Source organism: Chroicocephalus ridibundus, chromosome 7, assembly GCF_963924245.1.
Source record: "Chroicocephalus ridibundus chromosome 7, bChrRid1.1, whole genome shotgun sequence".
NCBI classification, from domain to species: Eukaryota; Metazoa; Chordata; class Aves; order Charadriiformes; family Laridae; genus Chroicocephalus; species Chroicocephalus ridibundus.
In genome coordinates this window covers 57,978,694-57,991,724 of record NC_086290.1, presented here as the reverse complement: position 1 = coordinate 57,991,724, position 13,031 = coordinate 57,978,694, and the positions used below count along the sequence as shown (strand labels likewise).

The following is a 13,031-nucleotide window of genomic DNA, read 5'->3' as shown; positions in this document are numbered from 1 at the left end:
TCATCTTATCTTAAAAATTAAATCCCGCCTTGTGGTGTTTGGTTGAGTTGCTTGCTGAGTCAGTAAGCTGCAACAGCCCAGGTTCCTCCAGAGCTGGGAAGGGGACACTGAAAGGCCAGCAAACAGGGTCTGTGACACTGTCACCAAATGGGTGATATACAAGGGCTTTAAACTCAAATTCAGCTGCTGTAGAGAGAGGGAGCCTTGCTGCTGGCTTCCTTCTCAGGGTACTGTCTTTGCAAAACACCCGCCTCCTTCCAGGACTGCAAAAACATTCCTCCTGTCTGTGGCTGGGCTTGACTGTGCAATTCTTCAAGCTCAGGGCCATCCTGAGTGCTTATGTGTGATGCCAAAATGAGCAGGATGCACATTCTGAAGCAGGGATTGCTTTTTTTTCACTGGTTACCTTGTGAATGAAGCATCTTAAAAATTATTTACCTCCTACTTTATCTGTGTAACTTCTACAGTGCAGACATGGCATTTTGGGTGTTTGGGGTTCACTGCTGAAGTGCAGTGGGTTCCCTTGGAACTGTCTCTCAGTTATCAGGCAGACGCAGGGCCTGGCGATCTGTGTCAGTGATGGTTTGGGATTGGGGTGCAGGCACCCCAGGCATGCTGCCAGAACTGCCTGCTGATGGGGTAGCTGGACCCCAAGCTGCTGATGAGCAGGGGCTTCCCGTGGTGACGTTGCCAGCTCTGCGCGGGTGTCAGCGTGCTGCCTCGCTGGGTTTCGTGCCCATGCAAGGCCGCGTCTCGCCTCCCCCGGCCCGGCCCAGGGCCCCGGGGTGCCCGGCCGCCTTCACCGACGGGGAGCCCCTTCGCAGCGGGGTCTGCTGCGAGGCCTGGCAAGGGTTAACGCCGAAACCCCACGCCCCCTTTGACGGAGTCGGACCAACCTCGCCAAATTTGAAAAGGCATCCGGGGGCTGAGTGTGCGCCCTGGGCGCAAAGAGCCGCGCTGGCCCCGGACCCCCTGCGCGGGCAGCAGCCGCCGCCGGGGCTCGGCTTGCCGAGGGACGGGGCTTCGCTTTGTGAGCCGGAGCAGCGGTCCCTGTGTCCCGGGCACCCCTGCCCCGTGTTCCCCGGTCCCGGGGACACCTCCGAGCCGTGGGATCCCGTTGTGACCCCGGCCGGGGGAGGCACGGTGGGGCCCCGCGCCTGCCGTGCCGTGTGAGAGGAAACGGGGGAGGCGGGAGGAAAACCCTCTTCTTGCAAAAATGCAGTTCGCTCTTTTCTTGTCCTGGTGCTGCTGCCTGCATGGATGTGCACTAGGGACTGGCTTCCTCTATCAATTCCCAGCATCAACCCTGCAGCACAACTACCCAGAACAGAGCTCGGGCTCGCCGGGCAGCGGCTTCGCCAGTCGCCGGTGAGTAAGACTGGGTCCGCCTCCCCAGCGAGGAGGCTGGGCCCCGCCGGTGGCTCCCCGGGGGAGCGATGGGCACGGCAAAACCGCGGGCAGTAGTGCTCGCGGAGGCTGCGAGGGGCTTGCTGGGCTGCTGGCCCTCGGGGAGCCGGGCTGGGCTGCCCCCATCCGAAAGGGGGTGGGTGAGGCTCCCTACCTGCCCGCAGCAGCCCCCTTACCTGGGGCAGCGAGCAACTAGGGAATCAAGGAGCTGAGCTTTTGCAAATGAAGCCCCCCAGACTCTCCCCTTCTTGCCTCCCCAGTCCGTCGGGGAGGGGAAGGCGGCTTTGCCGGGTCCGGGGGGCAGCGCGTCCCTGCGCAGCCAGAGCCGTAAAACCTCCTGGACCTGGACACGGGTGATGCCGGTAGAGGGAACTGTTATAGCCCTCGGCTGCGAGGAAAAACTTGTTCAGCTCGACAAAGGAAAGACCTTAATTACAGATGTCTGTTCAAGAGCTGCAGCTTTCAAATAGCTGTTTAAAACCAAACCTCCCACTCTTCTTCCCCCACCCCCCAACCAATTTCTTATTAACTTAATGTAAATCAGTTTTGATTTACTGTATCTTGCTGCTTCAGTAGAGCAAACAATTTAGGTTTCTCCCCCTCCCCTCTGTTTTCACTGGGTATTTCTCTAGAGGTGAAACAGCTGTTCAGATGAATAAGCCGCACTGTATAAAGCAAGAGAGTGGCTTAACCTGATTCCAGTTGTTCTTGAATTTCACTTTTTTTTTTTTTTTTTTCCCTGAAATTCACTTAAATGGGGACTTGGGAATTTAATATTCAGGGCTCATCCATCCTGTCTCTACCTCTTTTCCTCCTCCCCTTGCTAATACCTAGTATGCATGTGTTATGCTGCTGTGGAGGAGGCTTAGGTTAGCACCACTTATTTAGGCTAGGAATTGAGATAAGGCATCTACACAGCAGATTTACATCGGCGTGTCACACAAATACAAGAGTGGGCGCTAGCCTTGTGCCTTGCACGGTTCTCACATATGGTGCGTATTTCATCTCCAAGTGGGGGTGGTTTTGTTTGCTGGCCTGTCAAACAGGCCTCAGTCTGTAGGGGGTGTGATGTTAAACTACAGTAACTGTCAAAGGGTTTGAAATGGCAGAAAATTATAGGAGAGTAATGGGATAAACCTATCCCAGATGGATCTGTTCCAAGGTACCCCCTTCCCAAAGCTTGAGCTGCAATGAGAACCACATGTCATTTGTCTTACATATCTATTAGCCTGCAGATCTTTGTTCAGAGCTACCACGCTTACATGAGTGCAGACTGTATCTCTGCTCACCAAAGACCTTCCCCAATTCACACTCTTGCATGATTTTCCCATGCCTCAGTTGTTTGGATAGCTGATGCCTTGTCAGGGGAACATGTCCCTCTCCAAGTCTATAAAGTATTGTATAAAACCATCTAAAGCCGATTTTAAACAATGATGTTGGGAAAGCTGGTATATTTTTTCTTTTTTTTTTTTTTTTTTTTGTCCAATGGAACTTTGCCATGTGAGAATCTCCCATTCTAGCTTAAAGCAGAGGGGGAAATAAGAAATTGAAGGGAGGGAAAAATCACTGGTGGATATTTAGAAATAAAAACTCAAGTGCTTAGTCAAATATCACACGTTGAAGCAATCTTTGTATGCTTTAATTTCCCCTTGAGTGGTGGAGTTCTGTTGTTGGAAAATGTCTAACAGCTTCACTTTCTGATGGGAAAATCTGTGTGGGAAAACTTTAACCAGACACAATGTTGGACCTTTGGGGGGAGCCTCCTGCAGGGTGCAGCTTCAGGTTGGGATAGCTGTGCTTTTCTGGATTTAATATGGTCCTGGATAAGAATGAGGCTTTTTGTTCTAAAGTCTGACATTGATCTATGTGAGTGTGAAGCCTTTTCTCAGGCGACTAAAACAGATTGGTGTAAACTGCTGTTTACATTGTTCAGTGTCCCTTTTGCCATCTAAACAGGGGATCTTAGTAGCACCTGAGTTATGTGAAGCGATAGCAGCTCTGTCACAGCAGAGCTTGCTGGCTTCTGGCCTCTGCCCTGAAGAGGCTGTGGAGGACGCAGGATGGTGGGTAGGTGATTACCATTAATGACACTATGTGGCCATTCTCGCTTTCTCTTCTGTAACCTTACCCGTGGGTGCTTTGTCCGGTGACTTCTGTTGCTTTTCCTGGGTACCACCAGCCAAGTATAAGCAGTCCAGACCCTTGAAAATTACTGCTGCAGCTCCAGGTTCTGGTACGTTGAAGCACATACTGATGTGATGGTCTACAGCTGATATGCTTCCTTGATAGAAGACACAACCTCCAGTTGTCTTTTTCTGTCCTTGATCAGCAAGTGAAGACATGATAGAGCTGTTTGGGAATCTGCTATCTTTTTTTTTTTTTTTTTTTTTTTAATTAGCTTGTCATAAAAGTTGTATTTCTCTAAGTGTGTGTGGGGAAAAGTTGCTGGGATCTTTTGTCTTCCAGCTAGAAACCCATTCAAAACTCAATAGCTGATATAGTTCTTGGTATCTAGGTTGCAGGCTGTCTCAGAGATGGGCTTCTGAGGCTCTGAGGACTGCTGACCATTTTTTCCTGCCAAAACAACTAAGGCCCTGGGCAGTATAAAAACCTTGGTGGTGGGTGGAAATTTGGAAGAGAAAAAAAAATTATTCACATCTTCCAAAATGAAATTGTGGAATACTTGTTCTGGTGGAATGTTGCTTGCTTTGTTTCCTTCTTTAAACTGAAAATTCTAGCTTCTGTTTGGCTTCAGTTGACAGATCTTGGTTATTGGACCAAAGACACTTGCAGTCTGTCTTTCCATGTGCTTGAATTACTTTGAACTTCTGTAACAGACGTGCAAATAATAATGACTGAAACCCAAGCAGTGGTGTTTGTTGGCAGTGTATAGATTGTAGCGGCCTCCCTATTTTGTTTGAAATTCACATTCAGCGCATGCATTTCTAACTTGCTACTGCATTAAGGCAATGAGAAGGGGAAGTGAGTCTTACACAAAGCATAAGAATGGAGGGACTGTCTGCCAAACAGAAACCGTTGTCCTCCTGACTTGGACATGAGAAGCCTTGCTAACTGAGTTAAGGGAAGCTTTTTCCCATGCTGGAAGTAGCTTGGTTCTCAAAGAACGCCTGCATCTGTGTTACTTGTCTTTGGAATTGGTGTTCTCCCAGCTTAACGTCTCATCCTATTTTCCTGTAGTTTCAAATTAATCGTGCATCAAGTCCTTGTGAACTCAAGTGTGGGAGTTAGAAACTTCTGAGACTAGATACAGTCTTTAGACTGGAAACCTCTTTGGATGTGAGGTGGAAGTAGCTGAAAGAAAACCCCCAAACATGAACTGGAGAGCAATGTAGGATGGTAACTCTTTCTTACGGCTAGCTTTACAGTGGCGTCACAAAAATCAGCTGGCATGGATGCAAAGTCCAACTGTGATAGATAGACCTTCAAAACACTTACAGCTCAGCCTAAAAATATCTTTCTGTGAATGAACAGGACTGTCCAAGTAGGTGTTCTTTTCCAGACTATATTGGTAATTACAAATCAGTTTGGTTGCATAGTAAATTCTAGTGTGTGGCAGATCTATGAGCAGAGGCCTGCGTACGGTGAAGGACACAGTGAGCAGAGCACACAAAAACAGGAATGCAGATATCGATATGGATGGAACAAAGAGGAACTGGTTCAACATAAACATGGAACAAGAAAACAGCTTCACGTGCTTATCTTGGTGGGAACTGAATAAGGGGACTAGGTCAGTGATCTGAAATACGTGTTTACTTGCCTAGCAGGTGCATGGAAAGTTTTAGAGCTTGAGTATAAAAGCCAAGGCCTGAGAAGCAATAAATGATTTCGTGCTCATCACAGCCGGAGTCCATGCCTTCATACACCACACTAGTGCTTGCTACAGCAGTGATGTTTCTCAAGGGTGGATATGGAACGGAAAGTAATATCAGTCAATTGAAATCTATAAGTGCATCTTTTGGTTGCTAGAGGCAGAGGCTTCAATATGGAAAGCCAGGTGGCTTCATCCATTTCTTGTTGCCACATGTACATATGCGCCTCAGAGCACAGCTCAAGAGAGTGAGACCTGGGTTCCAGTTGCGCCTCTACGATGGTTCACGCTGTGTCGGAGGGCAAATCACTTTGCCATGGATTCAGTGGAACAATTAAACATGCTCTATATGCAGCTTTGATGTGGGAAAGATATTTAAACTGACATCAGCTTCCCTGTACTGTAGGTTGTCTTACTCTCCCCCTCTGAAAAGTCTGAAGTGTTGATGCTTTCAGATGTTTAGGTGATGCTTGAAATATGTTGTCAATTGTTCCTTGAAGCTAGCAGTCTCCTAATAGGTTACTTGAATGGCTGGTTTTGAAGATCAAGATGTCTGGGTGGACTTGTTATAGGTAGATCTGCTCTTTTCAAGATAAGCTGCCTGCATTGTGCCTGGTCCTACAGCTACCCATTTGCTAGGATGGAATTTCCCCTCCCCAGCCCACTGCACTGTAATGTAACAACCTCCAACCTCTTAGGTGAGGTTTTAGTACTTTTAAGTAAGGGTGTGATAGAAGCCTGTTCTTGATACTAAAAGGTGATCTATAAATGGACATCCTGATTTATGCAGTCTGCCAGAGTGCTTTCAGAACATATCTGGAGTTCTCCTGATGGTCGTCTCTTAATTCCCTCTTTACCAGAGAAAGATGATTTGAACCTGATGTCAGCCCCAAATTCTGAACCGCTTGTGGCTTTTAAGCGGGTGTGGAATATAAAACTGTACATATTGGAGAAGTGTGGTTCTTTTTCCATTTACTGACAGGACCTTGCCTTCTGAGTCATTCCCTCCATCGCCTAATAGTCTGTTCATTGCCCGAGGTCTCTGGTTTTCTTTGGTTTGCTATGGACTGTGTGAGGACGTCAAGCAAACAAACTGGGATTTGTGTTGTGCTGAGTCCTCTGTGCTAATTCACCTTTGAAGTGCCCTACCCAGGTAACCAAGAGGTCAGAAGGTCTTAAGCTCATCATCAAACCCTTGAACTATCCGGTGTTTGTTTCCTGGACTCTACAGCCATATGATCTTCATCTGACTTGGGTTCAGTGCTATGGCTTCACAATGCAATTAAAACAGCGAAGCCAATGATAGTGTGAGGACCTAGCAACATTGGAATGGCTTTGAAATACCAGGCGTGACTGTAGTTACTGCAGTAAATTGTATTTGTTTAGGAAATCTCCTACTGTCTTGCCTTTCCAGATGCTTGTGTGAATAATTTCCTCTCATGTAGGTTTCATTTACCAATTCTAGGAAGGAAAAGGGAGCAGAGAGGCAAAGCAATGGGTGACAGTGAACTTGTGCTCCCCTTGGATAAATTAACGAATGTGTCTCTTTCAATAACCCTTATTTGTTCATTTTCTCAAAGCTGAGCTTGTTAGTATGCTAAAATCCTAGTCGAAACATGTCAGGCTAAAAACTTCACGTCTTTGCTCGGGGGGAGCAGTTCTGTGACACTTGGATCATAGAATATTTACTCACATCTTTGTTTTATTGGGCTGTGTATTGATAAAGGGGGGAAAATGAAGAATGACTTTGAGGTACTGATGAAAGGACTGAAAGCACAGAGTGACTTAGGTCTGCTGGATTAGAATAATGGACCAGCTACTCATGCTCTTTCTTGCATTAGACCTCCAGCATGTCTGGAAACATTATTGTTTTGTAAAGCATAGACTACACCTCCTGCAGGGTAATACTAAAATTCATCCAACCTCACTTCTGCAATATGCTCAAAACTCTCAACTCACTTTTAACTAGAGAGATGTAGACAGTGCTTAAATTTACTTTCACTGAGGCATGTTTATTTTGAGGCCTTGAGCATAAAGCTAGTCTGTGCCAGTTTAGATATCACAGGGACTCTATTAAGGATCATAGCTGCAAAAGTTAAGAAAAGCATAATGGGGCATAAGTAATTGGGTTACTGTCCTGCAGTTTTTCAACTTTTTATATCCTTGAATAACACTGAAGCTCCTGCTTGGTGTATTTATCACAGTGTGGCGTTGATCTGAATTACAGTCCTTAATACTGCTACAGAAAAGAACAAGGGTGGGAACTGTGATATTGTTTCGTGTTGGTTTTGTTCCTTATCTCCTTTTTAGGAAGAAACAATTATTTGTTGACTGGCAATTTATTGCATGGAATAACATGGTTTAGATGTTTTGGCTGGTTTTGACAAGTTTAATTTTTTCCTTCTCTTGGAAACAAGCAGATGTACAAGTAAAGAGTGTGCTTGGGTGGAAGTGTAGCCTGTAATGTTAAGGCCTGGCTATTTGAAAATATTTGGAGCTTTTTGAGAGGACCAACAAATAGGAAGCTATTTCAGGTTTGAGAATCCTTTTCAGCTTCCAAGGCAGGGAAATCATAGCTTTGGTGAAGGATAAAACTGTTTAGAAATGGCTTCCACCCGGAGGCCCACACAATGGATGCTACTGAAGGCAGCTTCATAATGTTTCATGTTTGGGACAGATCAGTCTCCTCTTCCATATCTATGTGTTCTATCTGGAATAGAGAATCTGCCACTTAAAATCATAGTAGCTGATTTTGAAGCTGAGAAGAGAAGGTATCATAGAATCATAGAATTGTTAGGGTTGCAAGGGACCTTAAAGATCATCTAGTTCCAACCCCCCTGCCATAGGCAGGGACGTCTCCCACTAGATCAGGTTGCTCAGAGCCCCGTCCAGCCTGGCCTTAAAAACTTCCAGGGATGGGGCTTCCACCCCCTCTCTGAGCAACCTGTTCCAGTGTCTCACCACCCTCACGGTGAAGAACTTCTTCCTAACGTCCAGTCTGAATTGTCCCATCTCTGGTTTTAATCCATTCCCTCTAGTCCTACCATTACCCGACATCCTAAAAAGTCCCTCCCCAGCTTTCTTGGAGGCCCCCTTAAGATACTGGTAGGCCGCTATAAGGTCTCCTCAGAGCCTTCTTTTCTCCAGACTGAACAACCCCAACTCTCTCAGTCTGTCCTCATAGGAGAGGTGCTCCAGCCCTCTGATCATCCTCGTGGCCCTTCTCTGGACACGTTTATCTGTGAGCTTCTCTTATGTAGGACTCTTCCTTTCACTTCTCTGTGGTCTGCTGTGTGTCTCCTGTCTGCCCTATGAGAGCTGAGTAAGGCTGTCATTATCCAGCTACTTTCCTTTGTGCTGAGCAAACAAACCATCAGTCAAAACTTTAAAGTTAATGTGAGGTACCTCTACATAGAAATGCATCTATTCATGTCCAATCTTGACACCAGGTTATGTAGTCAGATGTCTTTTTAATTGGTTACAACTTTTTCTGCGCCTGGGAACTGGGTGGAAGTGATGTTCTTTGCAGCATTTGCACTAGATATAGGCATTTGCTCACGAAGAACATCTCAGAAATGCCAGTGCAATGAAATCATGAGGCAAGGGAATATCCTCCTGGACATGGTCATGTAACCAAGATGTACTGAGTCCAGTCCTGTTTCTTCTGGGTGCCCCCCCTTCCTTTTTTTGTGTGTGTATATGCGCTCTAAAGGGAAGTTGGTTTTGACTTTGCAGGTGGACAAGACTCTTGATTCCTGCTTTCCACTTCTCAATGGTGGGAAGAGAGTGCCTCATAAAGGCAGTGTAGGCAAAGATGTTTTATGGAAGACACCTGTTTCATGTAAGGACAGTTTTGGGGGTACCCTGCAGAAGTGAGGAAAGGGGTGCAGCAAACGCAATTGCAGGACCTGAGCACAGGAGTTACTGGTCTTCTGTTCTGTGTGAGAAACCGGAATAGGATGGTCCTTACCCTGTGCACATTGGATGTTAGAGCTGTTTAGGACTAAGAAAAGGCAGCAGCATAGGTGCTAAATGAGCTAAATACTCCTTCTGCCCTGTTGTGATGACCTTGTGAGACGGAGTTTCTCAGTTAAGACACTGCACAAAAATTTCCCTTCTGTCCTTGGCTTGTTTTGTGCCCGGGGTCAGTCAACATCTGCTTTTTCCCCACAGGACTTTGCTTATTTAGCCGTTCAAAAGCGTGGTGCTGGGAGCTCTCAGCTTGGTTTGAAATGCTTCTTCTCATCGTGAGAAGGCTTGGGGCAGATGGGCTGCTGCGGCGGTTGGGATGACATAACGTCTCCGTGCTGAGTCTCCCATTGGCCTGATGCTGCAGTGCTTGGTGGGGTGTGGTAGCCCTGAACGGAAGGGCAGACATTTCTTTTTTGCTGTGTGCTGCTTAGCCCTTATTAAACTCAGATGTTTCTAACCCCTTCCTCCAGGCTCTCATTATTGCTGTAAACACAGCAGAGCACAGGGAGCTTTTTCAAATCCTCATTTGAGGCAGCAATGGGTGACAGCTCTACCAACAGCTCTCCAGTGTGCTTGTGTGTTAAGGAGGGTTGACGTGAATTTAACACTCCAACCCAAGGGAGATTCTGCTTGTGTTTTCCCTAAAGAAAAAGACTTTTTTTTTTTTTTTAATCTGATGCCACTTCTCTTCTTCCTGCCTCAGGTTGCTTGGCTTCCTGGCTTTCTTCTTGCCTATTCCTTCTTCTGCAGAACTGGTCTGGTTTCTGCTGCCCTGCTCAATGCAGGATGTCTGTCTGCTTGTCTCATCACTGTATCTTGTACAGACTTTGAGTTGTTTGCATTTTCAGGTGGCAATCAAAGTGATAGCAGCTAGAATAAGGTTTCTGTTGCTGTGCTAGGGTGACTAAAAAAGGCTCTCCTAGAAGAAAATACCTAGCCCTGGCTGTCGGCAGCTCTGTATCTCAGCTGTACCTGTTCCAGATTTACTGTGTGGCTGTGACAAAGTTATTTTTCAGCTTTCTGTGAAGGGAGAAGAGAGGAGAGACTGCTACAGTAACAGGATTTTAGATGCTTCCTACCTATAAACCACACTTCACACAGTGTGAGCTACCATACCCCCTTCAGGGGAACTTATGAATCGTTTGTATCTCTAAATATAAGCCAGTAACTTTGAGGTCTAAGCAGGCTATTTGTAACCTCCTTACACAGTTCTCCAAGGACTATATCCTTTGCAAACCTATTGGAAAAATTCTTAGTCCTGTGTGGCTTTGTGCATGGCATCTGACTTGGTAAAAGCTGTGTTCCTGCAAGATCTGTGAAGACCTCTGTGAGATCATCTGTATGACTTGTTCTTGCGACATTCTTGCATCTGCCTCTAGTCTTGCGTGCCATGTTGTAAATTGAGCTAAAGATTCTGGTTTTGAACTGTCAGGAGACAAGTCGGATATTAGGAAGGTCATTGCCATTTTAATGCTGTATTCAGTCACTGGATGCTAGATTTCCTTTTGGAAATTGAGGCTATACTAAGACATTTGAAGCTAAGATACTCTGTTGCAAGACTCGAAATCTGGTCCTTTGCATCTCTCGCTTGGTTTAAATTTTGTCCTTCGGGAGTTTCTGGCACATGGGAGGTACAGAGAGCCTTTCTCACTCGGTACTCTACATCCTCAAGAAAACACTGATTTAATTCAATTAATGATCACTGCAGCTTTGAGGTGAACTTTTTATGCTGATTTTAATGAATTTAAAGCTAAAATGGCAGTGATCCTGAGAGCTGAGTTGTCAGCTTGTGTCTGTCACTGGCACTAGCAGTACAGGACAGAGAAAATCTGATATGCTTAAGCTTCAATATTTCAATGTGGCAAACCCCACTAACCTAAACACTGAGGGGGGAGCCGCATTCTTTGCTATGCCTAATCTCTGTATTTTGTTAAACATGCATTCCTGCCAGAACTTTATTGGACAGAACAATAGTGACCAGCTGGGCAAGTGACCCTGGCTTTTCTGGTCGGCAGAGGAATTCAGCATCTGAGGAGTTCAGATTCTCATGTGCGGCTTAAAGTGATCTGGATTAAGTTGCTTTTAATTATCAGCTGGCTGATTCGTAAGGCTTTGTTTTCCACCCTCTTTCCCAAGAAAAAGACCATTCCCTTAAATGCTCAGTGTATATTCTATAGAGCAGCACAAAGTCTGGGAACCAAGACTTGCAAGTTCTCTCTCTCTCTCTCTCATTTCTTTCCCCTAAATAAAATGGGAATAGTAATACTTCCCTTCGTGTAAGGGAAGGCTCTGGGGACTATTTTGTGAGGGTGTGGTTAGATCTTGGAGGGAAAGCTGCAAAATCCAAAGTATTGTATATGAATATATGCAGAAGTTTATAATAAATCTATGAATGATAATACTTGGCACTCGTATAAACTTCCACTTTTACAGAATAGAGGTCGTTGTGCTCCCTGTTTAATACACCTCGCTGAGCCTGGATGACTGAAGTTAGTCTTTGGGAGTTAGTCTTTGTCTGACCTTTGCAGAGGGGGATTTAGTTTGGAGGGCAGGCTGAGAGGTGAGAGAAGAAGGTGCTGAGCAGGACAGGCTGGACTGAACAGCAGCAGAGGGTTGGGTGATGGCACAGGCTGTGGTTCTTTTCTTTCCCCAACTGCAATGGAAGGCCTGGGGGAGGCTGAATGTGTAACACACCTATAGAAGCAGCACTGACCAACAGGGTCAGTACAAAAATGCCAGAAACAACGGGTGCTACCAAACGATACCAGCCTTTGAGCAAAGGCAGGTCTGGGCTGTGATGCTGCAAACTTTCTCCGTTCCCATGCAGCATTTGATGTATAGCAGAGAGCAAAAAGGCAAATTGGCTCTGTAGGATGTTACAGCACTTGGCTTAATGCTGCTGTAAATCAGTGTAACCTGTAGCAAAATATACAGTCTCCCTGCAGTGTATTTCAGGGTACAGCACTGAGCCAAATGCTTTAAACTATCACACAGTAAAATGCTGTCTCTTGGGCCACTGTTACTGGAAGTCACTAATGTATATCACAAATGATACAAAAATTTTGGATTTTGAAGTTGCAGGAATTCTTAGGCTGTCGAGCTGTTGGTAAGCTTTGAATGAGTGTGCATTGCAAGCAGAAATAATAGGATCCCATTTTGCCAAGCACCAGAAAAATACTGGAGTCCTGATAGTGTAATTAAGTCTGCTAAAACCCTTTCAAGACCTCTGTAACCAAACCCATTGGAAATTTATTGCAAGGACCACAGCAACACACTCATTTTCTTGGGTAATACCCTTTGAAACAATCAAGCTCTCTAACCACTTGGCGGGGCTTGACAGACATAATTATCGGCTGCTGAACTACAAGATTTTCAAAGCAGCCTCTACAAATGACTATAAAATTTTGCTGAAAGTAAACTTTCAGCTCCCAGGTACCTTTTGGAGGCATCACTGCATAACCTTTGGGAAGGTAAGGGTGAAGCTGTATCTGTCTGCGCTGGGTGGGAAGAGAGGGGAGAAGTGGGAATGTGGAAATGGTAAGAATTGTCACAACTCATCTCTTGTGCTTAAAGCAACTAGAAACTAGATTGGTTTGTATCAGACGCTTCGGCTGGTGTCCTGGTTGAGCCTGGGAGTCATCTTGTCCTGCCCACGTCTGAGTTATTGATTTGTATCTGAGCACCTCTGTGGCCTGTGAAAGCAAGGCTTGCTTTGCAGGGCACCTCCATAAGCTCCGGTGTGCGTGGTTGTGTTTTGTTGTTTCTTGGTTTTGGTTTTGTTTTTTTTTTTAAAAACAAAAAACAAAAACAAAAAAACCAAACA

At 45.7% G+C, this 13,031-nt stretch overlaps 1 protein-coding gene across 5 annotated transcripts in view; it reads left to right on the top strand.

Moving 5' to 3' along the window:
* The first annotated feature begins 925 nt into the window (after window positions 1-925).
* COL26A1 (collagen type XXVI alpha 1 chain) overlaps window positions 926-13,031 on the top strand; it is a 179,666-nt gene continuing 167,560 nt past the window's right edge. For all 5 annotated transcript variants that reach the window (XM_063342417.1, XM_063342414.1, XM_063342416.1 and 2 more), the window contains exon 1: window positions 926-1,368. In XM_063342417.1, coding sequence (XP_063198487.1) covers window positions 1,217-1,368 — 152 coding nt within the window. In that variant the 5' untranslated portion in view covers window positions 926-1,216. The remainder of the gene's footprint in view (window positions 1,369-13,031) is intronic.